General features: G+C 36.6%; 1 protein-coding gene across 1 annotated transcript; it reads left to right on the top strand.

Moving 5' to 3' along the window:
• The first annotated feature begins 140 nt into the window (after positions 1 to 140).
• Positions 141 to 24,024, top strand: LOC149409763 (uncharacterized). Its single transcript, XM_089649211.1, has 15 exons — positions 141 to 323; positions 2,941 to 3,102; positions 5,363 to 5,484; positions 7,496 to 7,675; positions 10,471 to 10,627; positions 12,232 to 12,453; positions 13,274 to 13,377; positions 14,669 to 14,780; positions 15,517 to 15,671; positions 16,653 to 16,750; positions 19,188 to 19,319; positions 20,520 to 20,619; positions 22,085 to 22,231; positions 23,741 to 23,945; positions 23,994 to 24,024. Exons 1-14 carry the CDS (start codon positions 230 to 232, stop codon positions 23,909 to 23,911), a joined length of 1,956 nt encoding a protein of 651 aa, XP_089505337.1. The 5' UTR covers positions 141 to 229; the 3' UTR covers positions 23,912 to 23,945; positions 23,994 to 24,024.
• Positions 24,025 to 27,585: the final 3,561 nt, after the last annotated feature.

Genomic DNA, 27,585 nt, shown 5'->3' with positions numbered 1-27,585 from the left:
CATCTCTAATTCTTTATCTAACCAGAATAGCCTCGCCCGCCATCTAACTTGAAACCGCGCTACTAACTAGTCACAGCAAACTGCAACTGTTCCACTGCATCTCCGGCCTTATTCGCAGAGAACTGCCGCGTCGACTGTGCATTTGTACAACTTCACTAACTTCTCTCTAAACTTCTTCTAGTTCTCTGAATTAGTTAGTTATTCAGCGAAGTACAGCGGCCATCGCGCGATGTTTATCAAATCATATCTTGCTAAAATGATTTATTATAAAGTGTTTTTTGTATTTTGTGCGGCGTTTTGTGTCGGAGACCAATTTGAAGACGGTATGTCAATATAATATCTTTATTACATTCATTATCACTGCTATGTAAATGTGCATAAAATAATTATTTCTATTAGGTTAAAGTTTCATTTGTAGATCTCTAACATAATATCCCTTCCAGCGTTTAAGGTTTTTTTTAAGGCGAAGCTTAATGCCAAATCACTATTTTGTTTAATCTTTATAACGAATTGGTGTACATTATGAAAACCAAAAAATATGATTTCGATAAATTGAAGGTTTTCCTATCGCTTCGCTTGAGTAGAATACAAATACAAAATTAAATTACTCAATAAAAAATATAAATGCAAACTACTAATAAATATTTTTTTCAATAGAAATGTACGAACGCATAAATAAAACAACTTTAAAAAAATACAGTCTTATAGCTAAGATTATCTGTAACAGTTTCACTTGATTAACTTTTTGCTTTCTTAAAAAAATATTAAAAAAATAAATTAAAAATAGTTTTTTGCTTGAAATCGAACGTTTCTAGACTCCGTTTGTCAAGCGATTTTAATGCCTATTACCTACGATATAAGTTATACCAAGAATATACACATTTTTTGCTTGTAGCTTCCTCTTAAGGTCATATATGACCGGGCGTCCATATTTAATAAAAGTATTTTTATCTTTTTTTCTATCATGGGGAAAAACTTAATTTTTCTGAAGTTAGAAATAGAAATAATATTTCTTTCCAGTTTGTCTCAAATATTTATACAGGAATCCATTAATAAAATCCTAAAAATAGCCAAAATGAATCATTCATATTTCGCGCCGCTATCGTAACAATCGGTTTAACTTTAAAATGTATTTTTTATTACATAAACGAGATAAAAGTGAAGGTACAGTTTTCTTACAAATTCCCCAAACAAACAAACTTGCTTTTGAAATATCGAGTTCACTCAATTTTTCTATGATTGGAGTATGTTTCTATGAAGTACAAATGTGGTTTTGACAACATTTTTCTATGATTGGAGTATGTTTCTATGAAGTACAAATGTGGATTTGACAACATTTTTCTATGATTGGAGTATGTTTCTATGAAGTACAAATGTGGTTTGGACAACATTTTTCACTTTGATATTAAAATTTTATTATTTAAAAATTGTACTGCTTATTTTAAATGCATACATCGGAAAGATAATTTGATCTTGTTTCTAAACAGTATTTGTTTTGACGGAAAATTAAAAATCGTTATCGTGAAAGTTTTAGAGTGAGTTTTTCTTATTTTATTTAACCCAAACTATGAACCCAAGAACATAAAATAGGTTCTATGTTTGGGTTTAATTAAAAAAAAAAACTATTTTTAAAGTATTACGAACGCTTTCGTCCACCACCATCTTTATTGTTTGATGCAAACATTGTGTCTGTCTTGGAAAGATTAGGTTGGGTATCTTTTCATAGAAAACTTTTTTTGGATTGAGGCCAAAAAACCGAACCAAAATGTTTTCTTTTTTAAATCAAAATGTTTGAAAAACGAAAAATATAAAATTTTTCCGGCAATTATACTACTGCCCCTTCATATTTTCAGTAATTATGCAGATAAAAAATTCAGATGAAAAACAACATATTTTGTCATTAAGCATGCTAATTTATTCAGTGGGTCATTGTATAAATAACGCTGCATACTAAGGAGGAAAAACACTACCTACTTTTACTAATAAATTTAAACTGCATTATTTGAAACTCGTTTTGCTTTTTCAAATGCCTTGTCCTTGGCTTGTGATTGAGATTTTTTGTATTATTTAAAAAAAACTGGTTTCTGTCTATTTTTGTTATTCAAAGAGCTTGCGAGATAAATTGTCAACATGATAAAACTAAGGAACGATATAATTGTATTCCAATGTTTGTAAAAATATAATATTTATAATGAACTAGGAAACAAAAAACCGCTGCCGCGGTTTGAAAAATTCGACGCTTCTTTTTGAAAATAACAGAGGGCACCACTTCCGTTTACAACAATCCTTAGCTGTACAGTCATTAAGATAATAATACCATGCAATTATCATAATTGGAACTGATGTAATCAAAGTCGTGTAATCTTTTTTGATTTGTAAGGATCACAATATCACAGTTTTCATCTTGGCTAATCAAGTCAAGTTACATTCCGTGTTTTTTTCTTTGGTAACAACTACATTGATAATAACGGGACGAAATTCTTACAAAGATCAAGGATTTTCTTAAAAATCCGGTTGATTTGACAAATATCGATCGGTCGCGCAATTTACAGCATTATCAGAGGAATACTGTAAATCGATTTACGAAAGCAAATACATAAATTTCGAAGCAATTCAAAACAGACTGGGTCAATGACATCGCAAATGTCATCTGAAGAAACGTGATGTTAGCAACTAAACGCGTAATGCGAAATGACCGTGTTTTTGAGGATTGGAACAAAATTGGTGAAAGTCTAAAAAAATCTTGCATAAATATTATTATGAGTAAAGATTTTAACCTGAGCAGTATACGGCCCTGTTCACCGTTGCCGTACTCCCAGAAGTTTGTAAAACGTCCAGTTGGCAGCCCCAGACTAAGTTGGATAAAGCAATAGCAGAGACTATGCAAGGAGAGGATGGACCTGCAATGGATTTATGATGATGATGACTTTATAATTCCAGAGTGCGGATTGGAAGAAATGTCTCTAGCTGACCGCGTGTGGGCAGGACAAGGTGTGGAAGCAAATCAGTTCCCGTGGCACGTGGCTATATACCGAAAGAAAGGAGACGAGTTCGAGTACATATGTGGAGGAAGCATTGTACGGAAGCAGGTGGTGCTTAGTGGTGAGTTCTTAGGCAGACTCCCTTTTACTCACTCCCCTTTAATTACAATAACAATTATAATAGTTTCCAGTTTTCCTTTCAGGTACCTATCTAACCCTATAACCCTAGCGCCCCCCCTGGAGAAACCACCGTAAGACAAAGAGTCCGTATCCTTGCTCAAATTTAAGCGGGCTAAATCAGCCGCTCAATCCTTCAATAATCCGCAGGGTATTTATTTTTTAGACGCCGAGGCGTTAGCAGTGATACGTGTCAAATTTCGTATCGAATTCGACGATTCTGTGTCAGTATAGGCACAAAAACACCCAAGGCGTTAACTGTTGCTTGCCTTACTTAATAAAAAGTCTTGGATACGAATTCAATAAATTAATTTTATAACAAACTAACTGACGTGTACCTGGAATTGCTCGGGGTTATTAATGGTTTGGGGTAAAGTTTTGAGATTGTGAATTCTAGCGTACCTAAAAACTGGACCTATTTTTAAGGTGGAAATAATATTATTCTAAAGAATTGAAAATTTAAACTTTTCATATTTAGTTTTTGTTTCACTTGATCGTGCCACATCTTCCTCGGGCATGCCGGACTTCCACCATTCACTACTGTAAACCACATTTAATCATATTTTCTACAGTTCAATACTGTACATCACATTGTTAATATTAAATTTTTCATTGTTAATAGTCTTTCTCGGATGTCTCTGACTTCTTTCACAATGTTACTGTTAAAAAACTACATTATATCGATTTGTATTCGACTCCGTATCTCATTCCAGTGCAGAGATAACATGATTTCTTCTACCATTGTTTGATCGATGTCTTCTACCGTTGTTTGGTCGATGTCTTCTACCATTGTTTAGTTGATGTCTTCTACAATTGTTTGGTCGATGTCTTCTACCATTGTTTGGTTGATGTCTTCTACCATTGTTTGGTTGATGTCTTCTATCATTGTTTGGTTGATGTCTTCTACCGTTGTTTGGTCGATGTCTTCAACCATTGTTTGATCGATGTCTTCTATCATTGTTTGGTTGATGTCTTCTACCGTTGTTTGGTCGATGTCTTCTACCATTGTTTGATCGATGTCTTCTATCATTGTTTGGTTGATGTCTTCTACCGTTGTTTGGTCGATGTCTTCTACCATTGTTTAGTTGATGTCTTCTACAATTGTTTGGTCGATGTCTTCTATCATTGTTTGGTTGATGTCTTCTACCGTTGTTTGGTCGATGTCTTCTACCATTGTTTGGTTGATGTCTTCTATCATTGTTTGGTTGATGTCTTCTACCGTTGTTTGGTCGATGTCTTCAACCATTGTTTGATCGATGTCTTCTATCATTGTTTGGTTGATGTCTTCTACCGTTGTTTGGTCGATGTCTTCTACCATTGTTTGATCGATGTCTTCTATCATTGTTTGGTTGATGTCTTCTACCGTTGTTTGGTCGATGTCTTCTACCATTGTTTGGTTGATGTCTTCTACAATTGTTTGGTCGATGTCTTCTACCATTGTTTGGTTGATGTCTTCTACCATTGTTTGGTTGATGTCTTCTATCATTGTTTGGTTGATGTCTTCTACCGTTGTTTGGTCGATGTCTTCAACCATTGTTTGATCGATGTCTTCTATCATTGTTTGGTTGATGTCTTCTACCGTTGTTTGGTCGATGTCTTCTACCATTGTTTGGTTGATGTCTTCTACAATTGTTTGGTCGATGTCTTCTACCATTGTTTGGTTGATGTCTTCTACCATTGGTTGGTTGATGTCTTCTACAATTGTTTGGTCGATGTCTTCTACCATTGTTTGGTTGATGTCTTCTACCATTGTTTGGTCGATGTTTTCTACCATTGTTTGGTTTGGAGGAGCTATTCCGGGCAGCCCAAGAAAAAGAGACATTTTCTAGAGTGATCGCCAACGTCGGGGGGACCTGATACGGCACATAAAGAAGAAGTTTGGTTGATGTCTTCTACCATTGTTTGGTTGATGTATTCTACCACTGTTTGGTTGATGTCTTCTACCATTGTTTGGTAGATGTCTTCTACCATTGTTTGGTTGATATCTTCTACCATTGTTTGGTAGATGTCTTGTACCATTGTTTGCTCTATGTCTTTTACCATTGAAACGACGCCCTAAGCACTCTTGGCACTAATAAGAATTGTTTGAATATATAGATAAATCCTGTTACAAATTGACACCCAACGTGGGGCCGTCATAGAAAAACTGTTTTAATACATTTTTTAAATGTTCGTTAAAAGCTTGTTTATTTTTTGTTTTTTAGCTGCGCATTGTTTCTCCGACCAAACTCATAACCACCAGATTAATGTGGATGATTATAGAGTAGTAGGAGGAACCCGCCTCTCTTCCTGGAATTCTACAGAGTTAGGCAGACAACAATCAGAGGTTGGTTTTATTTATTTAAGGACGGTTTTTTATTTGCTTTTATTGAAAATCGGTAAAAATTTTGTTTTCAATCAAATAATTTGTTTTCAATCCATCTTAAAAGTAAGCTACAAGCTAAAAATGTGTATATTCTTGGCATGCCTTATATCGTCACGAATATAGGTAATAGGCATTAAAATCGCTTGGAAAACGTAGTCTAGAAAAGTTCAATTTCAACAAAAAAGTGGTTTTTATTTATTTTTTAATACTTTTATAAGAAAGCAAAACAGTTCATCAAGGAAAACTGTTACACATAATCTTTATTTTATGCGTTCATACATTTCGATTGAAAAAAATGATTTGTTTAACAGCTTACATTTATATTTTTTATTGAGTAGTTAAAATTATTATTTGTATTCTACTCAAGGGAAACGATAGGAAAAGCTTCAATTTATCTAAGGCATATTTTTTAGTATTAATAATTTAAACCAATTAGTTATAAAGATTTAACGAAAATAGTGATTTAGCACTAATTAAGCTTCGCATTAATTCTTTCTCTTTCATTTTCCGTCCCTTCTCTTTTCTCTGTCACTATTGTGATATTTATTTATAGTACAGGTAAAAAATATGGTTCGATAAATGACAAAATTCGGGTGTTCACTAAACTTTGGTAGTACATTCATCTTGGCAGTAAAAATAAAGATCCACAAGTCAGCCCAAAATAAAGTGATGGAACATCCATCTAGGTGGTTAATCCTTGTTATTTTCACGTTATTTAATTAAAAATATCTTATCTTACCAAATATTGATACTATCCACTTGGGAGTTATCTCATTCTATTCAGCATGAATGAAAACATTGTAAACGATATCTCACTCGACCTACTTTGTAAACATGTATTTTTAAACAACTCGAGATAAGTGTACATTAATATATAAAATTATTTAAAAACCAACATAATATGTCGGAAATAGGTTTGTTTATCGCAGACACCTTTTTTCCCACGCTTGGTAAAACATTCTTGGAACAGCAATATCTTTGACGCATCTTTCAAGAAATTTATAGGTGCAGCTGATATTAGCAAATTTGTCCTAAAAAATTCAAATCTCGGACTCGATTTACCAGAAAAAGGGCGCTAATTTATAATTATATTTGGTTGATTTATATAGCGCCGTTTTCGTAAAAATCACTTCAAGAGCGCTGTAAAAATACATAAATATTGCGGCAAAGCTTAGTGCCAAATCATTTTTTTGATTAATCTTTATAACGAATTTGTGTACATTATGAATAACAAAAAATATGCTTTAGATAAATTGAAGGTTTTCCTATCGCTTAGCTTGAGTAGAATACAAATAAAAAATAAATTACTCAATAAAAAATATAAATGCAAACATCTAAAAAAATATTTTTTCAATAGAAATGTATGAACCGACTAAGGAAACAACTTTTAAAAATACAGTATTATAGCTAATATTATCTGTGACAGTTTCACTTGATTAACTTTTTTGCTTTCTTATACAATTATTTACAAAATAAATAAAAATTAGTTTTGTGCTTGAAATCGAACGTTTCTAGACGTTTATCAAGAGATTTTAATGCCTATTACCTACAATGTAATAGCCCAGCTACACTACTCGCGAAGTTGACCGAATACGATAGTGTGGGCACGAACTTCGCTTCGCTTCGGGCATCTTCGCTTCGCTTCGCAAGACTTCCGATTGTTGTCGGTAAATGCGCCCGAGTCAAAGGACTCGATGCGTCACGGCATAAATAAACCAATCACTGACTGGTTGGACTGAGTTACTCGCGAAGTTGCGAAGTGTGTGGGCACGCACTTCGAACTTCGTCGAGGACTTCGTCGAAGCGTCGAAGCGAGTAGTGTAGCGGCCGCTTAAGGTATACCAAGAATGTACACATTTTTGGCTTGTAGCTTCCTCTTAAGGGTTAAGAATGAAATGAAATAAGATTACAAAAATGTGTTTGTACAACGAGTTTCCGGACACCGTGTATTTATATTTAAATAATGTTGCAGGTGCGAGCAGTGCGTTTAGGAGACGATTTCGGAGGAAGTGTCCTAAATTTTCAAGACGACATTGCTATCATCCATCTAATGACGACGTTCACTTTCTCCGCCACAGTACGAGCTGTCTGCCTTGACCTGGTAGATAGGGATCTTTACACCACGCAGACCAGTTCAGGCAGTGTGGGGAAGGTAATTTATATATTTCATTATTAGCTGACCTTTCTCTACTTTATACATATAAATCTTCCGGGAGAAATTCTCTAAATGATAGTGAAAACCCTATCAAACTCCGTTGCATAGTTTAGAGGAACTAAGCCCATAAACAGATAGACGCGGATAGTGACTTTGTTTAATACTATTTAGGAATACCAATGCGGTTCCGGGATGTTCCCGAACATTAAGACTATTCCCGAACATTCCAAAATGTTCCGGGATGTTCTGGAATGTTGTGGAATGCTCTCGAATAATCTCAAATGTTCTGGACTGTTCTAGAAATTTCTATAGGGCGAAATTCCCAGCTCTTGTATCTTCAAAAGCACGCCCTTCAGGTAAAAACGGGAACCTTCTTCATGGATGGGGGATAGAGGGCTACCACTCTGTATAACTCCCTTGATCGTTTCTGAGTTTTAGCGCCACACACATTGTACACTTTCTTTTATAATATATGTTGATTAAGACGACAAATCGTTATAAAAATTGCTGAATTTTTTAAATCAATAATTTTAATTTTTGTCCAATTGGTAATATTAAAACCCGAAAGAGTCTTTCATTTGTATAATGAAAATATATTACATTTTGGTATGCGTTCAAAAACAGCGAATCTATAATCTATAAAATTATCGTCATAGGGGAATATTTCTAAATAAATCATGAATCTGATATATTATTTGAAGTAACTTGATGAGATAATCTCAGAATACCCTAGGGGTAAACAAAACTATGGTTTTATAAATTGTACAATCCTATCAGCTTGTGGCAGTTCAGAGGTTCCCGATAACATTCTATATTCTGGTATCACAGCTATATATCACAGCCCGCGGTTATGTATGCCGTTGAAGATCTACTTACAGATAATAATCCCATGTTGGTCTTTTCCATAATAAAGGGTTTTCTAATATGAGGTGTTATTTTGATATTCAATCGTAAAAGATCAATGGTTCCAATCCAATTCCGGCCATAAAAAATCATTAATCATCTCTGGATAGCGCAATCCATTCACCGTAACTGTTGCTCCAGCCTCATTTTCGAAAAAGTAAGGTCCAACGACTCCACCGGACCATAAACCGCACCAAACAGTCACACGTTGAGGATAGAGAGGCTTTTCAACAATAACTCTTGGGTTTTCCGAGCCCAAAATGCGACAATTTTGCTTGTTGACGAAGCCACCGAGGTGGAAATGGGCCTCATCACTCAAGATGATTTGCATTTGATTCACTCAAGTGAATTTTAATAATTTCAATGCGTTGTTGAAGCGTGTATCGTTCCATTTTTATTAATGGCGTAGTTTCTACTTGTCAAATGTCAAATGAAATGACAGCTTCAAAAGTAACATCTACCGAAATAGCGGGCAAATTCAAAATAACACCTCTTATTGGAAAACCCAGTATTTACGAGTATTTATATATTTTTTCCTAGATCTAAAGGAATGTCATCGCATCACTTCAACAGAGGTTACTAACCTAGTAACAAGTTACAATTTGGCGATTCGTTAATACATTTATGAATAAACAATACAATGCCGTGGGCTGGCTACCAAAAATTATTATAAATCCGAAAATTACAATTTTCAAACTGTTCAATTTTACACAAAAAAGTAATAAGTAACGTAAAATTTAATCACTGGTGCTCCGCACTCAGACAGTAAGTGGATTCCTATGGCTTGCATATCTATCATTCTGTGTGTTTTGCATGAACCTAATAAATATGTAAAAAGGTACCATATGAGCTTATATTCTTAACACACCTATGGGATTCATTCCAGACTCCCTTTTGGGCAGTATGAGTATCATTCTGAGGGGTGAATTTTTTAGTTTCAGAGTAGTAGGCAGATAGGACAGACTGCCAAACAACTCTGTCTTGACACACACTCCTTGCCTCATTCAAATTCATACGTCGTCTCACACATGCTCTTCCATTATTCTGACTCTTGACATGGCCCGAATCAAGTATCTGATTCACTTGATCGTGCCATGACTTCCTCGGGCGTCCCCGCCTTCTGCTGTTTAAAGTGTGGTAAAATTGTAATACAAGTTTGTCTTATCTTTTTTACTGCACAAACCAACTAGAGAAAACCTCCTCTGCTTATGGACAGAGTATATTTTTCTCCACGTTAGGTATTAAAATATTTTTTTCGTTTTCACCCGATACGGACAAACGCCAATTTCAAATAATCATTAATACTGACTTGTATCGAGCTTTGCACAAAAAACTCCCCTTGGCCGTGGTTATTTTTCTGATAAGCGATTGTGGTTCATTGAATTATGCTACCAAAAAGTTTAAAGTTCTCTCTTGTGAAGAGATAATGTTTGATAAGAGCATAAATAAATAAACGGGGATTTTTCCTGCACAACAAACTATAATGGAGAATAAATATTAAATAGATATTTTTAAAACGCAATGTGATATTTTATTTCATTATTCAATACATGTATACACTTTTTTTACAGTTTAAAATAAATAATTTTCTCCCTATTAATACTCTATTCTTTCAAGAGAGGCATACAAATACAATATTGCATAGTGATTCAATGCAATATTGTATTTGCATGCCTCTCTAAAATGGTTTGAGTTTTTATACGCACAAAACTATTTATTCATATTCATATAGCATACGTACGGGCGCAAACAAAAATTTCGTCTTAATATTGTAAAACATAACTTGCAAAAAGCGTATATTAATAAAATAATTAAATTAATACTATCTATGACCGAGCAGATTATAAATTATTTTATGTTTATCCTTAAATTGTTTAATGTTCCTGCAGGTGGCGGGCTGGGGGCTCACGGAATTGCTCGTACCGTCAGAGAATCTCAACTTCCTGATGGTCCCTGTAGTAGGACCGGTGGAGTGCATCCAGGGGTTCCCAACCTCCTTCACGTCATTCATCACGTCGGACAAGATTTGCGCGGGGCTCACTAACGGTAAGTTCTCGAATACCACAGCCATCAATAATCCCTGCCAGACCAACACTCTTCATTCCCTTCCAGGATCAGCAATGTGCCCGGGAGACAGCAGGGCCTGGTTGGTGTTATATCGCCTCCGATAATCCCTTCCTGAATACTTCCCTCACATTCAAATGTGAATAAAACAAAAATATTTAACGTTTCGGATGACCATACACTCAAATTACATAAATGCCAAGAAATCTATCAACAATTCAAAGAAAATTTCTACTCTTAGTAAATTTTAAACTTAACATCCCTTTAGAGCACATAAGTGACCCGTTGTTAAAGAAAATTTTAAATATTCCAATTTTAGAAATTAGACAAAACAAACGACCTAACATTTTTGCTGTGAACTCTTGCATTTAATAAATCCACATGTACCTACACGAGCAATAGACAAACATTAGCATTTTATAATATATAAATACATCTCATTCGAACTATAGCTTTCATTCACCAATACAATGTTTATGTTTGCTTGGTAACAAATATTCAATCAACATGGACGTATTAATTTATAAATTATTGTTAACAACAATTATTTAATACATTTTTTCCGTTTTAATGATACTTGTTTATATTTTATGTTACTTATTTGTATTACGTTAACTCTCGTGCATTTTTATAATTATTTTCACTGTCATTTTTTAAAAACAGAGCTTCCTTTGGGCATTTAAATAAAATAAACACAATAAAGGTTTATCAAGCCTCTGTTCCACGATAACACACTGTAAAAACATTAAATATCTTGGCATTGAAATTGATGAAAATCTCCGATGGAACACACATATTGACGTTATTACAAAAAAACTCACTTCTTTAGAAATATCCTCAATATAGACGACATTAAAAGTATACTGCTATGCTCTGCGTCGATCACAAATAGAGTATACTTGAGCACTTACACAGAAAGGCACAACACAGTCCAAAAAGGAGTTCTTAAGACAATTCTGAAATTTTCGATTAGAACTCTGACAGACGAAATATTTAAAAACTTCAAGCTTGCAATATACTAAAACTTTGTCCAAAGAGAAGTGGTTTGCTACGTTTGGTGATTCAGCAGAGGTGCCCGGGTTCATTGGGTGAGGTCTATTCAGGATGCGACCAATCGGGAGAGGCTGGTTTGGGAGACCCTTTGACCTCTCAAACTGGTCTCTCGACCCATTGCCTTTCGTCGCAGTGGGAGAAATATATTCAGACACCGACACCTTCGTACCTTTTACCTTCCCATAAGTTCCTTTCCTTAAAAAATACCCTCCACAAAGCTTCCCCAGAGATAACATAGGCCCTGAGGGAAATTGTTTTTCTCAGGGCCTCTGTTTGGTATTAATGTAAAAAAAAATTTTAGACAGTATCAATCAAACAAATAAAAAATTAACAGAAACTAATATATTTAAACGTGAAGGAAAAACATGGCTGAGAGAACTGAGCGATAATCAACTTGCAAACATTATGAAGAGTATGTAAAGACAACTAATTAATAATACAAAGTTATAAAAGTACAAGCCGCCTCAGAACAGGAAACCCTAGTGAGGAAGACTTACTTACTACATCATGTGCAAACTTCCATTACCTTCCAGGAACAGCCGTGTGCCCGGGAGACAGCGGGGGCGGGCTGGTGTTACCGCTGCAGAACGCAAGCACAAACCTTCCTCGCTGGTATCTGCGCGCCATACTGAGCAATGCGCCGACTTCCAAAGACCTGAGCAATCCCTGCAAGAATAACGTTGCAGCTCTCTACACAAACATATTTAAGCATAGATATTGGCTTTCCAAAAATTTGGACGACCTTCAACCACAAGGTAAATCTAATTTTCTGGATGTTGAAATCACCATTAGATCGCAAATCTTTCTATATTTTTTTTTTTGAATATGGTCTTCAGTATTTTTGCCATAAACAATCAACAATTCCCTTTCTGTAGTTTCCTTCTGAACTTTAACTTAACTTTAACGTGTGCTGGTCACACACGACTGAGCCAACGAGCCAAATGGCCCCATGCCGAGCCAAAACTCATTTTGTGTGGAGAAACTCAGATATTTCGGCGTGGCTTCACAGTCTCGTCTTCTAAGTCAAGGCTTGTATGTGGCAAATCCCCAGGCCAATGACTCGAAGGCTTTGCTGTGTTTGGGCAATCCCGGAGTCAAAATTCATTCACTATGAATTCAGATATCGAGTCGGTGGTAACTTTAGTGGTATATCTATGAGTTGGACAGTATGACATCTTCAAGCAGACATGACTTAATTCTGGATGATACCTAATTATTTTTAACTGTGTAGTTAATTTGAAACAAACCTTTTTCTCATGTATTTGTTCAAAAAACTATTTTTGAATGCCCACTCCATTTTAAATAAAGCTGTGTTGAATATTTGTGAAGAAAATAACCTATTTTAACACAAGTTCGAGTTGTTCACTCGATCGTGGCAGATCAAACTGGGGTGTCTCGTTCGGTAATGTGTGTCACAATAATTTGGACCGGGTCCAAATGGCTCCAAGCTCCACCATGTGTATTCGGCTTTATTAGCTTGAATGCCTGTTGTGTGCTTGTTCTTTTAAGGTTTTAGGTTTGGAGTGATATTTCGATTTGTACATTTCCCTGAATGAGAGTTGTATGTTTTTCTAGTTGCAGAAGCTGGCTGTAGGGTGATGGGGTCTTCAGGAGTTTGTCGGAATTTCTCCGACTGCCCGGCAGCGATTGAAGAGGCTGCACATGGAATTCTGCCGCAGGTATAACATTACCGGACAAATTATGGAACTTTACTTGTATATTGAGTAACTACCGGAAAGTTACCTCACGTTAGGTTAGGTTAGGTTATCTGGATACATAGATCCTTTACCAGCAAGGGGTGCACCGATACCGATAAAATGCAACTCTTTTCAAATCACGATAGTCATAGAGGCGTTATTGGGTACTAATATCTCATCGAAACGTGTTCCACTATAATCGGACCGGATTCGGTAGTTTTCGCTTCGTGTCTCATCTAATGGGGATGGTCTGAATTCTCAACAAATCAGTACCAATATTGAAAATGGAAATAATTTCAGTTAAAAATACCATACATTATAGGTAGGTGCTTGATCGCTTGTCTGAATTATTCCAACAAATATTTATAATTTTGAAAATGAAACTTAAATTCAAAGAAAAGCTTTAGAATTCAGTGCCAGTCTTATGGTTATATCATACTGCCACCACAGTGTTTAGTTTGCTGATTTGCCACCAGAGGCGTTAATCTCATATCTGTCGGACACGGGTGGTATAAAAAGCTGGGGTACAGCATGGATGATTGATAAAGCCCCACGCCAATACGATATTGACCAAATTCGTCATCTATGGTCAGTTAGCGATATTTGCGAGCACGGTCAACTATTGACAAGAAATGTTCTTCATAGTATCAGACAAGCTTCGGTTAATTGCCAATATACTTTCCTTATTCCTTAAGAATGTCATTCGTTATGCAAAACTACTGTCTTATTAACGAACAGAGTTGATCTAACGAAGCTCTTAGAATTGAAAGAAGCTGTATATGCTGCGAGTTGAATCTGTTTGGGCCAATGACCCCACATTTGTTTAGACTTGGAGAAACGAAATTTTTTCACATACATGAATAAAGACCTCATTAACTAATTAAGTATGGCGTATGATGTTTCAGAATGTAAATTCATAGACAATACCTTCAGTGTTGCTGGCGTATATTGATTTCTTATTTATTGCTTTATCATTATCGGTCTGGCCATCAACAGCACGACTGTGCTCATCATAAAGTCATCGGTAGTTATGCCTATCGATCCAATATTGTAAAGTTATCAATTTCACTGTGCTGAAATCACTCTCACCCCTGATCCCAGTTATAGCCCGAAGACGTTCCTATCGTAAAAGGGAAAGAATGTAGTTCACCAAAACTGGTTAAAACAAACAATTTTTTCAAACATAAGTGTATTATTTTATAATATTTATGTATGAACCTTTTATGCAGAAAATAAATACAAGTATATAATATTAGAGTGTCCGTTTTCCTAGAGTTGCTCCCCCTCCAGTCTAGAGATTTGCTGTGTGGCTGTTGCGCCGACCTGCCCACCTCTGCCAACTTCGACTGTCAGCCAGCAGAAAACTGGCTCTAAGGCCAACGACTGTAAGTATTATTTCACTGCATGCATTCTGGGTCTTCTTATAATGCCTCAATTTGAGATTTATGTTTCGTGTTAAATGAAAATGGATAAGGAACATGTCGAATATGGACGACATTATCATTACAATCTGTCTCCTCTAGTGGAAACTATACTACAGACGTTGGTATCACAGTTTCATCGCATGGGGTTCTTGGTTGGGGAATAGAAGCAGAGGTCTGAGATAGGCTGGTGATTTGAAGTCCCCGTGTGCGTGAGAGCTGCCATAAATTGACAAATCTAAAAACATTTAAGGGAGGACTTTAAACGCCAGAAGGCTTGTAGGGGTATGGTCGTGGCTTCGTACTATCCTGAAGAATTATGCTGACTTCAGTACCCGGCTGGCTACCGCGTAAACTATTTTTTTAAAGCGCTGAGTTGTGTCATAGTGACTACGTTGGCTTCTTAGTTTAGGTGGCATTTGATAATCCATAAGATGTTAATTTTTATGCAAAACTAAAATTAATATATTTTTTTATTATGTATCATCAATGATAAAGAGTTCACCCCAACTCTTACCAACTCCTCCATCAGTTGAACAGAGAATGATTATTGTGTGATTATGGAGGCATAGGCAAAGTGTCTTCATCAATAATTAGCGAATCATCAACACAATTATTACAAAAGATTAGGTCTATATCCTAAGGAATGTCCATCACTTTGGAACATTCTCGAATAATCATGTTTCCTTGTTGCTTGCAGACTGCGTGGATTTGGCCGAGAAGCTGTTTCCTTGCCAGAAAACCGGTTCCAGTTGGAGCAGAGGAGACTTTTGCGGAACCGCGCCGGACCAACTTCTCCAAGGGAACTTTATGGTTCCTTTAGCAAAAGCTAATCCCTCAGAGGCACAGAGATATGTAAGTAACAATTCTTGAAGAAATATAAAATTTAATATCTTAATATGTTGAGTTGAGTTGTGGCAATATATATGAAAGAAATCACAGTTTGTTTACCGTGGCGCAGGAGGTAGGAAACACAAATCGGCAAAATGTTGTTTAATCTAGTTGTTGAGCAAGTCGTAAAAACGATTTGGCAGTTCTTCCAGCTTTAAACTAATGTCAAACGAATCAACGCTAGCTCTTCTGAAAACTTGAGACCCATAATTCTCGATTTTTGATAGTGACAATTCGTGGTTGAATTTCATTAAGTATATTTATATTTTATAACGATTTTAAACTTTTATTTTTAGTTTTAGCCTATCACGGACATATTCAGACTGGTATAATTTTTATTTAAACTGTGGTTCACATGATGTACAAGCACATACCCAAAGGATTTTAACCAGTAACCTGAGCATATCTGGAGTTGAATACGCAGATCTCAATTTGCCGTCCGACAATATTTTATGAATTAAAAACAACATTTTTTTCCATCGCACGTCACCACTGGTTGTTGTGTGCAGCCTAGCGGGTCATGTGATTGCACTCCTGTCGTCTGATTCCAGCAGTACGGTAATAGACGAGACAGAGCGTGTATCATGTGATCCGCCGCGACGTGTAGCAGTGTGATCAGTAGCGACTTGTCATAGAAAAATATTATTTTTGTTTTTAATTGAAAAAATATATATATCGTCAGACAGCGAGATGTTCAGGAGTCAATAGTTGAAGTCCTTCGGGTAAGTGCTGTAACACTCTGTTTATACATAACATGTTCCCACAACAACCCCCAAAAGTTGAGTATTTACACCAGTCTGAAGATGGCCGTGACAGGCTTCAATGTATTTTCAACCGGTAATGGTTGCAATTCATCGCAATGTAGGGATGTAGTCAATAGCCCTTTCTGCTTAACGCGCTCACAGTGTCCACTTTTAATAATATCTTATATTTTACAATTTCCAGGCATTGTTGGAGTTTGGTTCGTCCTTTACCATTCCAGTCTTCTTGGTAAGTGATCGCTGGATTCTTGCGAAAGCAACAGACTTGGATGCCGTGCTAGAGTAAGTTCCAATGCTAACTTCCAGCGTATTTGTAAGGCGGACTGATTAGTAATAGTATTTGTTGTGTCTTCGAGGTTTTATTATTGAGAGAAACTCTCTGATTAAATAATAAAATTGTACGTATCGATATATTGACATTGACTCTAATATTTTAATAAGCAGGCAGTTGGAATACTCTGGTCTCGAAGTTCTCACCTAATTTATTATCCTATTACTCTCGACAGCTAACGCCTTCTATGGGTAACCCAACAGACTAATTTAGTGCATCTATAGGTGAGATTATACACTAATATCAAGTATATTAAAGTAACAGCAGCAGAAGTTATATTCCTCTGGGTAGTATTACTAGTACTGCCAGAGGCGGATTTGCAGTCTTGGCCGCCCTAGGCCCCAGACCATGTAGCCGCCCCTTTCTCAGTACCCATCATATTGACCAGCAGTATCCAAACTTTTCAGTAAGTTCCTAGGGTCAAAACCGTTTTAATTTTCCTGCCATTATCATTCATGGTTCATGGGGTAAGATTTGTCGAGGTTTTGGCGGCGGATACGTATGCCCACCTGCTGCGTGGCAGGCCGGATCGAGAGAGACTGGGTGAGGGAGGCCTTTTGACCTTTCCAGCCGGACTATCTTGACCCATCGCCTTGCACCGCAGTTGAAAAATAGACAACGGACCACTTTTATTTTTCTGCGATTGATTTCGGTCCAAAAATGGACCATATTTCCTACCATTCGTAAAACATTTATTGTAGATAATTATTTAAAAAAATTTCTTGGCCAGCCGTTTATTTTAACACGGAGCTATTGCAAATTGCAATGCTTTATCTATTTTGACCATAGATGTCACAAATCCGAACTCCGTAGGCTACTTTAGAACAATGCTAAAAAGAAATAAAAATCCTTTGCCTCTTAATCCTATTCCTACGTCCCTCCACCCCCCCCCCCCCTTTTCACAGATTTTAACTAAAAATAAAAATATTTTTATTTTTAAAGAAAATACCTTTATAATGTCACACTTTATTATTCACCATCATCAGTGGAAAGTTCATAATTCGCATAAATAACATCTTATTATTGTATTATATTATAATCTCTGATCTATTTATTTATTATAGCTTTTGTAAGGTGATTAAGAGCGTGTTCATGCAGAGCTATAATATGCGTGGGATGGCGTGTTTCGGCATATCGCTCGCCGTACATTCCAAATTGGAAAGTATGGCGAGCGATATGCTGAAATACGCCATCCCACGCATATTATAGCTCTGTGTGTGAACACGCTATTATGCATAACAATACCTAACGCGGTTCAGTCACTAGCGCAACTGAATGGATTGGAAATACGCGAGCGGGCGAGCGACGGAGCATGATAGGTGTGGCGAGGGCGGCTGCGGGGCGTGGGGGCGCGCTGTGTGCTGTGTGTGAACATGCTCTTGCATATCGCTATTTCGTACGTAGAATATTTAGGTACTTAGGAAGTAATTTCTTGTTATCATCTGTGACTTTTTTGTCACGATTGGCCGCCCCTAATATCTGGCCGCCCTAGGCCCGGGCCTACATAGGCCTAAGGGCAAATCCGCCTCTGAGTACTGCACAGAAAACGTTAGTTACACATTGTAAATTTGAACAAATTCGTTGGAAAATGATTAATATCAAGAGCACATTGTCACCTTGATTGGACAACAGACATTTTTTTCAAAAATAGTATTTGAATGCAAAACCATTTTATTTGCTCATTTCTAAAACCAAAATAATTTTCAGAGCCATCTGAATTGTATTTCAGTAGATACTTGTATGACGAAAATGTAATCACACAGTAATTACACTGTGTAATTCGTCACTTCGGTTGAATCGGGTTCGAACTTCGCCTTAGAGGTTCTGAGGTCACAAAGTGTGCAAAGATAAATTCTCATAATCAATTGAAATATTTCTGATTTTGAGGTTAAATTTTGTATAAAGTATTTTAGTTTAACATATTTTAAAGGAAGCCATTTAAATAGGACGTGGGCCCTGTTTTGGAACAGAATTAAGGAATGTAGTTAGAATCATGCAATGAATTATTATGTCCTAACTGTTTGCATATGATTCTATATGCATATTTAAATATGTTATAATGTGGTAAGTATAAGTCGTATTTTAATATTTCCATTTAAAATATTTTAAATTAAAAACTTTACACAAAATTTAACCTCAAAATCAGAAATTTTTCAATAGATTTTGAGAATTCATCTTTGCAAACTTTGTCCCTTCAGAACACACATAAGGCGATTATTTATTGATAAAAAGAAATAGTCTGTGCAATCTTTGACATATCATATATCAGAACAAACTAAAGCTAAGTTAGAATCTTGAACAACCAAGGATATACACTAAAACTCAAACGTGAAACTGGTGAATCTCGATTTTTTTGACGGTTTTGTTTTTAATGTTTAATTGTTGCAGGTCCCCTGGTCAGAATATCACCTTAACCCCGGAGGCTATATTCACTGTATCACGCACTGTACATCTCCCACAATACTACAGCAGTAACACCACACTAGCTGATAATATATGCCTACTGGAAATGAACAAGCCGTAAGCATTAATCATCATTAATTAATTGTTAATTCTCACTTATTATTATTATTTTTTAAGTACAGCGGTCGTCCCACGGGTCGGTATAGAATCGATAAAAATATTGTGCTGTATCACAAGAGCCCACCTAGCCCACATATTTTTGTATTGTGGCCTGAAAACAGTGCAACGATGCAATGTTCTTCCTGTGTATAGTTAGCTGTGCCAGTTGGCGCTCAGTATTTATCATGACACCGCTGATATCACGTAACGAACTTCTAATTATCATTTATTATTTCGACATTTAGGCATAATGTAAAATTCCACAACCTCGTTGTCACTTGGTGACTCATTTAATTCACAGTCTTTTGTTATTGTTTACGTGTTTACGCGCCATTAGGCCGTCTACTCAGTCATCTGTTATTGTCGCAGTAAAACAAACAATCAATTTCCAATTAATAACGGAGGTCGAGAGGCATCGATGCCCAAGGTTTGTAGAGTATTTAGTATAATTTTCTACGAACCTTGACCCGTGCCTATATAATTACAACCTACAGATGGTAATATGGTATGGTGTGAAGCCGGTGACAGAAATCTGCATTACCGACAACAGAAATTTACAGTTTACTGAGCTACAAGCTACGTAGCTTATCTACCGCGTGCAGAGAGCATGCAACATCTGTTTACAGCACTCTGTTTTTTTCGATTCTTTACCGACCCGTCGGCGATCGTCTCAGTAGTAAATTTGCGGCAAGTTTCTTTTTTGCACATAGTAGATATTCTCAGTATCACCCTAGTGAAAGCACAATATTATTTACTTATATACCTTTACACGAAAATACGCGACATATTGCACGCACTCTATCTCTCTTACACTGTCTTGAGATTGTATATTACTATTCCATTTGATCAAATGAAATGATGGTGAAACAAATTTCTGTATTTAAAATGTAACGTCAGACCGGTCAGACTTTTTATTCACGAAATATGCCCACAATGTATTTCTTGTATTTTTCATTATTCTATGCTTAATTGGGAGAGTGTGGTCCCGGTAATACAGAGAATCTGCGTTCAATTTTCAGTTGTGATCGTTACTTTTTTAATTTCTGTATCTTTTCGGTTTCGTCTGTCATTGAGATCTGTTAATACTATCTTCTTCTTCAATAAAAAAAGTACATTAATCATACATATATTATTGAGTAATTTTGACTGTTGTTTCAGGGTTACTTTTAGCAAGAGTCTTCGACCGGTGTGCCTCCCCCCACGTGAACCCCTTCCCTTGGCAGTGCTAGACCTTACAGTCAGATGGTGGGCTGGCGTGGTGAGTTTACTATCATTGGCTTCGTACACACTAGTGAACAACGCACCTTGAACTGCTCCAAACTATCTATTAAATAATTAAGTACACAAACGGGCAACGTTTCAATAAAACTTACTGGGATTAATAGTGTATTCGGGCCATCCCATCCAAGGATCAGTCCTTTTGCATCATGCCCTGTAATGCTGTCCGAAACGTTGGCTAAAGAAGGAGGTAGCGCAACACGGTATAATATCCCAAAAATAAAACAGTATAAATAACTACATTGTTTTAATTTGGTCATTAAAGTGGTGTTTGGGGTTTCCAAATTAATTTAGAAGGAGAGTTTTTCCTCCACAAATAATTGCACTATCTTGTTTATATAAAAATTGCTACCAATAAGTATTTGTTCATAATTAAATTAGCTTTAGAAGTGTAATGGAAGATACTCTCAAGTATCGCCCTGGTGTAATATCACTATTCAGATTTGAAATGGCTTTGGCCGAGTTTGGTGACTGGAACCAAATGGTGATAGCCAGGTACTTCTCCACCTTCCTCTTCCCAAACTCATTCCCCTCCTGACTACCTTCAGCCTCCACAACATACCACATTTGAGGATGCTATAGTCTCACTGGCTCCAGATGGTTGGGAGCAGTTGGGACTCTGCAAGTCTGGGATAATCTCTGTACTTTTGCTGCCTTGAAAAAATAATTACATGAAATTCGCTCGATAGGAAAAAATCGCAAAGTTTGCTCCGTAAATGATTGAAAACACATCTGGTTCTCTTATTTACATGTTATAGGTATGAAAAAAAATCAGTGTATCTTTCGAGAGGTTTTTGCTGGTCATTGTTAGCGCGCTCCCTTTAGCATTCGAATTTACATATCTGCACTTCAAACCATCTTCTTCTTCTTTTTGAATGCTTACTAGGAGCCTTAAAGTCCCACTGGCGCTGAGCAGTCAGTACCCCTATGCCGTATTTATATATTTAAAAACCTTTTATGTACATTTTTGACCTTCAACATGTCAAATTTATTTATCGATTGTCACTAATTTGTTAAGAATCTTTTCAAATTATTCGTAATCGTAAGCAAATGCATGTGCACAAAAACGTGTGCGGATATACAGGGTGGGGCAAAAGTAATCACCCGATGTTCTTTTGCTGTAATTTTTTTTGTTTTATGACAAACTTTGTTACTGCTTGTTATTCCGGAGTAAACCGATTCAAATCTAGTCGATTTGTATTCTGCGTTTGTTTACTTCACAAATTTCAAAACGGAATTGACATTTGGCGCCATTTGCAAAAGTTATAGTGTTTTCTAATAGGGTGATTACTTTTGCCCCATCCTGTATTAGGAATTTATTAAAAGCTTATCAGGAAACGGTCTAAAATCCCGTTTTTTGAAGAGATTCGCAAAACCTATTCTTCTCCATGTACGTGCATTGGTAAAATAATATAATAATTTACTATTATTCGTTCTATGTACAGGGTTACCCATGGTATCAGTTCCCGGCCGACCTCCTTCCCCAAGAAGCCTGTGGTAAGCTGTTCCCTCCCGGCAGTACAGGCGTGCCTGACGGAGTGACTGACCGGCACATGTGCATCACCACCAGGGCAGGGGATGCGCGGTGTCGTGTAAGTGGCGATCGCACAACTATTATTATTTATTTATATTTCATTAATTCCACACAGTCCATTATGTCATCTTTGGGGATGCTGTGTGGGTGATCTTTTTGAGGAGACAAAGGAGTGAACGTGGTTCTTGAAGAGAGGGAGGAAACACAGAGGCCGGTAAATCGGTCCACAAACGAGCTAGAACCCATGAGTGATAATATTTATAAAATTGTTAATGGTATTATATACAGCCCAGATTTATTAAGTCTAATTACCTTCCTTATACCTACAAAAACTAATCAATCGAAAACTCTTTTTAATTGCAATAAAAATATCAGGACTGAGTCATTTAGATACTCGCTTGTACCTAGATTGCATGCAGTTGGCAATGTTTTCTCAGAAATTGTAGATGTGTTCAACTGCACGGAATATAGTTACAAGAAGGCTATAATAACATAACTCAGTAATAATAACGATTAAGTTTAGCATAATACCATTCTTCTGTATGGGTTCTGTATAATCTTAAATGCAAATTTGATTATATTAATTACTGTTTTACTGAATTATTATGTTCATATTATCAAATGTTTGTAAAAGCTCTTATGGGCGTATAATAAATAAATAAATATATATTATGTTTTCATTAGTAATTATTTAGGAGGTATGCTATTATTGACTTCTTATAACTATATTTCACGCAGTTGAACACATCTACTATTTCTACTAAATCATTGCCAACTGTATACAATCTAGGAACAAACGAGTATTCAAATGATTCTTTCCTGATATTATTATTACTTGTATTAGTCAAGTATTTTATCTGAGAGATTAAAAAAAAATATTTTTCATTAAGTAATTGTAATTTATGGTTTTAATAGGTAGGACCGAGTTCATAGTTAATATATTATCTTAGAAAATGATGTTGATTTTTTTCAATTGATTCGGTGTGGATTTGAAAGTGAGGGGACCTGTGGGTCTGGCACGATAAACCGAACCGTAACGTCATTGGTCTGAACGGATTCAAATCGCCGCGTACACGACTTCTTTCAATTCTAAGAGCTTCTTTAATTTAACTCTGTTCATGAATAAGCCAGTAATATTTGCATAACGAACGACATTATAAAAGAAATGTTTTTATTGACAGTTAACCAAAGCTTAACTGATACTATGGAGGCCGCGCTTTAATTTGTCTATTGATAATTGTTTACCGTGCTCGCAAATATCGGTAACTGATGGTGACGGATTTAGTCAATGTCATATTGGTATAGGGTTATATCGATCGACCGTGCTATATATCCAGATAGAAGAATTATATTCAACTTGACTTAGAACTAGAGAAGAATAAAAGGTTTTTAATATAGAAATATTATCTGATATTTTGGAGAATGAAGCCAAGCATTTTTAATAATTTATTTGTTATTGTATTGATGTGTGTAAGAAAATTAAATTTGTAATGAAAAAGGTGGCGGAAACATTGTTAATTTCAAAATGATGTTCCGCATTGTCTGACTCTTATTGTACGCATTGCAGAGCGGCCATTGGTACCACGTCACCGCCCGCAACGGCCACAGGGTGTCCTGCACACAGATGTTGGTGGGGCTCTACTTGGATCACAATCGCAAAGAGGGTGACACATGCAAACAACTCTTTCTTCGTGTGGCCCAGTACGTTCCCTGGATAGAGAGCTTTGTGTGGCCATGAACACTGTGTCCAACGTGGCCATGAACACCGTGTCGAACGTGGCCATCAACACCGTGTCGAACGTAGCCATGAACACCGTGTCCAACGTGGCCATGAACACCGTGTCCAACGTGGCCATGAACACCTTGTCCAACGTGGCCATGAACACCGTGTCCAACGTGGCCATGAACTCCATCCGTCCGACCATCGGAACATTCTTATGAATATAGATACGTTAAATTCCAACTAAGGTTTAACAAACTAAACAAATAATAATATTGCTTTCAATTTATTTGTATTGATTTATTATTAATAAAATGCCTTTAAAAATAAATTGCCTTCACAAAGCATTATTTTCTTAACATATTTTGCCCAATCCAACTCCTTCCTTTTGTTGTCATCATTAGTCTTAATTCTTATTCCACAGCAAAATCCCTTCAAAAGTCTTTCCAACTTTTGAACCCACCTAAATCTAGCCCCTAGTGTGCCTAGAAGTACCTAAGTAGATTTCCTGGAGAAATTATACAAGGCAGATATATCAATTTAAAAAAAATAAAAAACTGAGACTTCTCTGGTAAGAAAAAAAAAAAAATTATTATTGAAGTAGTGTCAGCTGGCATATGGAGGACGTTCTAAGAGTTAAAGTCATTCTCAAGACTCTGGCATTCTCCATCGCAAAGGTGTCCCAAGAATCAACGCGCGTCTCCAATGATATGCAACATGTGCTGCTGCTCCTAACCGTCTGGAGTCATTGAGACTATTGCATCCCCAATGCTATGCATGCGGTGTGTTGTGAGGCTGAGGGTAGTGGGGAGGGGAAGGAGATGGGGTAGAGGAAGGTGGGGAAGTACCTGGCTATTCTTATCTGGTCACCGAACTCGGCCAAAGCCATTTCAAGCAACGTTTCAATTCTAAATGGTAGTCTTATACCAGGGCGATACTGAGAGTAACTTCCACTCTGGAATGTACCACAAATATACCATATAATTTTAAATGAGTAATTTGTGAAATTTGAGGACCTTGGAAAAAAGACATTTGTAACTGGCACCAAAACTACACATCTGTTTTTTTTAATAATAATGTGAAATAAATGTGTTTATTGTCAGAAACAGACATAACGCGTCATTTTGGTCAGGGCCGGACTTAGACCCGAGAGATCCCGGCCAAGAGACTCAACCTCGTGATGGGGTCCCCCGCCAAGAACTGAATTTAATCTTTTTTTAATTACTCCACACGGAGGCCCCGATGGGAAATACATTCCTTAACCCTAGATTCATAACCTTATCTAAGAGGAACATTATTCATAAACATTCGTCTCACAGACGACTAAATTTAAGTGACGAATTTTGGGGTACTTGTAAATAAAATAAATAAATTAAGTATGGCACTCTTTAATATGTTTAATTAGGTAACAAAAAAAATAATAAACGAGTTAAAATTAAATTTCATCGGTACATTCCACACACATGAGACCGCGATGGTCCATACACATATACTTTTTGCATTGCTTGCATTGGAACCTTGTCATATGCCGTTTTTTATAATCACAATAACCACAAACCTTTTTTTGGGTACCACTTGGACCAGGTGAGGCAATAGTAGGCATTTCATCTAAAACTTCGGCGATTTTCCTTTTTAGGCATCTCTTCAAAGTTTGCATTTCGTGTCTTTTACGTAACCATGTCGTTATCACTGTCGGAATCTGTCGGTACCATTTCATCTAATTCCACATGATCTTCGACATCACTGATTTTTACATCCTTTTGCTGACTGGTAAAATCATCATCACCAGAATCAGATAAACAATTCAAATAGTCATCAATTTGCCGATCATCCATTATAAAATAAAATAAATAGATTTGATGTAAAATACACACAATAATACATTTTTTACGATAAAATAAGATGTAACTATAAATAATAACTCATATAGAATAATATCATATACTTACTTTTACTCTGTATAACCAGAACTCATCAAAAACAATGTTTTCAAAATAACTTGCAGTCTCGTCAAAAGTTACACTATTCATAAACATTCGTCTCTCAGACGTTCAAAGGTCTATTACTTGTCCACAAGACTTCACTGCGAGGCAAGCGCACCCGCGTTACTAATGAACGAGCGATCTAGGAAGGTACTTGAGAGGTCATCATTCTATCTCTTTCACCCGAGACACTAGAAACAAATTTACGTTTTGTGCGGTCTGTGGGACGAATGGTTATGAATCTAGGGTTAAGGCATAATATGTCATCCTTAGGGATGCTGTGAAAACGGTACACATTGATGACACAGGACTCGGAAAACAATATACAAAATATTCATAGGGCCCCAATGTCGGAGAAGGCCCCGGCTACAGGTACAGGGGTAAGTAGAAATGGTGCTTGTGCAATGACGGAGTACTTAGCTAGCAGTGGTTTGAAGTCATGGAGTCGGGGTGGGAATCCTAAACATTTGCCCACTCGGCTACTAGCCGGTTAAGCTGATATGTTTTAAAGATTTCCGTTTTAAACAATACTAAAATATTTCTGTTGTTTGTTTTTGGGGTGTTATGCCGTGTTGCGCTAACTCCTTCTTTAGCCGACGTTTCGGACAGCGTTGCAGTGTCCATCATCAGGGCAGATCCGGTAGATCCGAAGATCCACATCTTCGGATCTACCGGATCTGCCCTGATGATGGACACTGCAACGCTGTTCGAAACGTCGGCTAAAGAAGGAGTTAGCGCAACACGGCATAACACCCCAAAAACAAACAACAAAAATGCTTTTGGCCGTGAGAATCTAAAAACTTACCTAAAATATTTCTGTTTAAGAAATACTAAAGAATTTTCTTCTGAATATTATTGGGACACTGACTCTCCGAAAAATAAAAAAAACGAAATCATTAATTGGTTTGCGCTTCGACCTAGAAAATTTTTCGCTCGCGTTTCATATTCCACTCCCTTCTCCACACAACATAAGGAGATACCATGGAAAAATTTAACCTGCAGCGCTTTTCCGCGTCTTTGAGAAAGTTGAAACGGATTTTCCACGCCCTTTGCTCTGGTCACTTGAGTCTACTCCACTTAAGGAATTGGGACTGATCTGCGGCAAGTCATGTTCATATGTATGGAGGTAATCTACACAATAAATAAAATAAATCATTTCTAAACGCAAAATAATATTTTGGGCCGCTTTACGGCTTAAAACGGCCCAGTTCATAACCCCGAGCAATGCCGGGTATGTGTCAGCTTGTATGTATATATATTTCTAGTTTATTCTGACTACTACTTTGTTCCTTTCCTGTAAGCTCTATAAAGAAATTAAGCCGCCCCCTGTTGACAGGCCCGGCCCTGAGTCAAACAGGGCTACTGATAACCTTCAGAGCGCTGTGTTAGGTGATAAGTATTATCAGCGCCTTGGCAAGTCGATACCCGGAGAGGACTGCTTCAATTGCACCTGCACAGAGCCGGTTAATCCAACTCATGAAGGATCAAAATAATATGACTTGACGGCAGACAATTTGCACAAAAAAGATTATTCTTACTTTTAAATAAATACAAGTCACTTTAATTAACAGTGTTTTCATTCAAATCTCTAACTATTGAAATAATTTGAATAATTGTAAATTTCAATAGGCTAAAGGCAATATCTTGTTCATAGAGCAATTCACTGGCAGTGTAATTTGTAATGCGCAGAATTTACACACGGATCCGCCA

Source organism: Hesperophylax consimilis, chromosome 29, assembly GCF_061612785.1.
Source record: "Hesperophylax consimilis isolate HC1 chromosome 29, BYU_Hcon_1.0, whole genome shotgun sequence".
NCBI classification, from domain to species: domain Eukaryota; kingdom Metazoa; phylum Arthropoda; class Insecta; order Trichoptera; family Limnephilidae; genus Hesperophylax; species Hesperophylax consimilis.
Note: the sequence above shows the minus strand (reverse complement) of the source record. Positions and strands in the feature narration are given on the sequence as shown.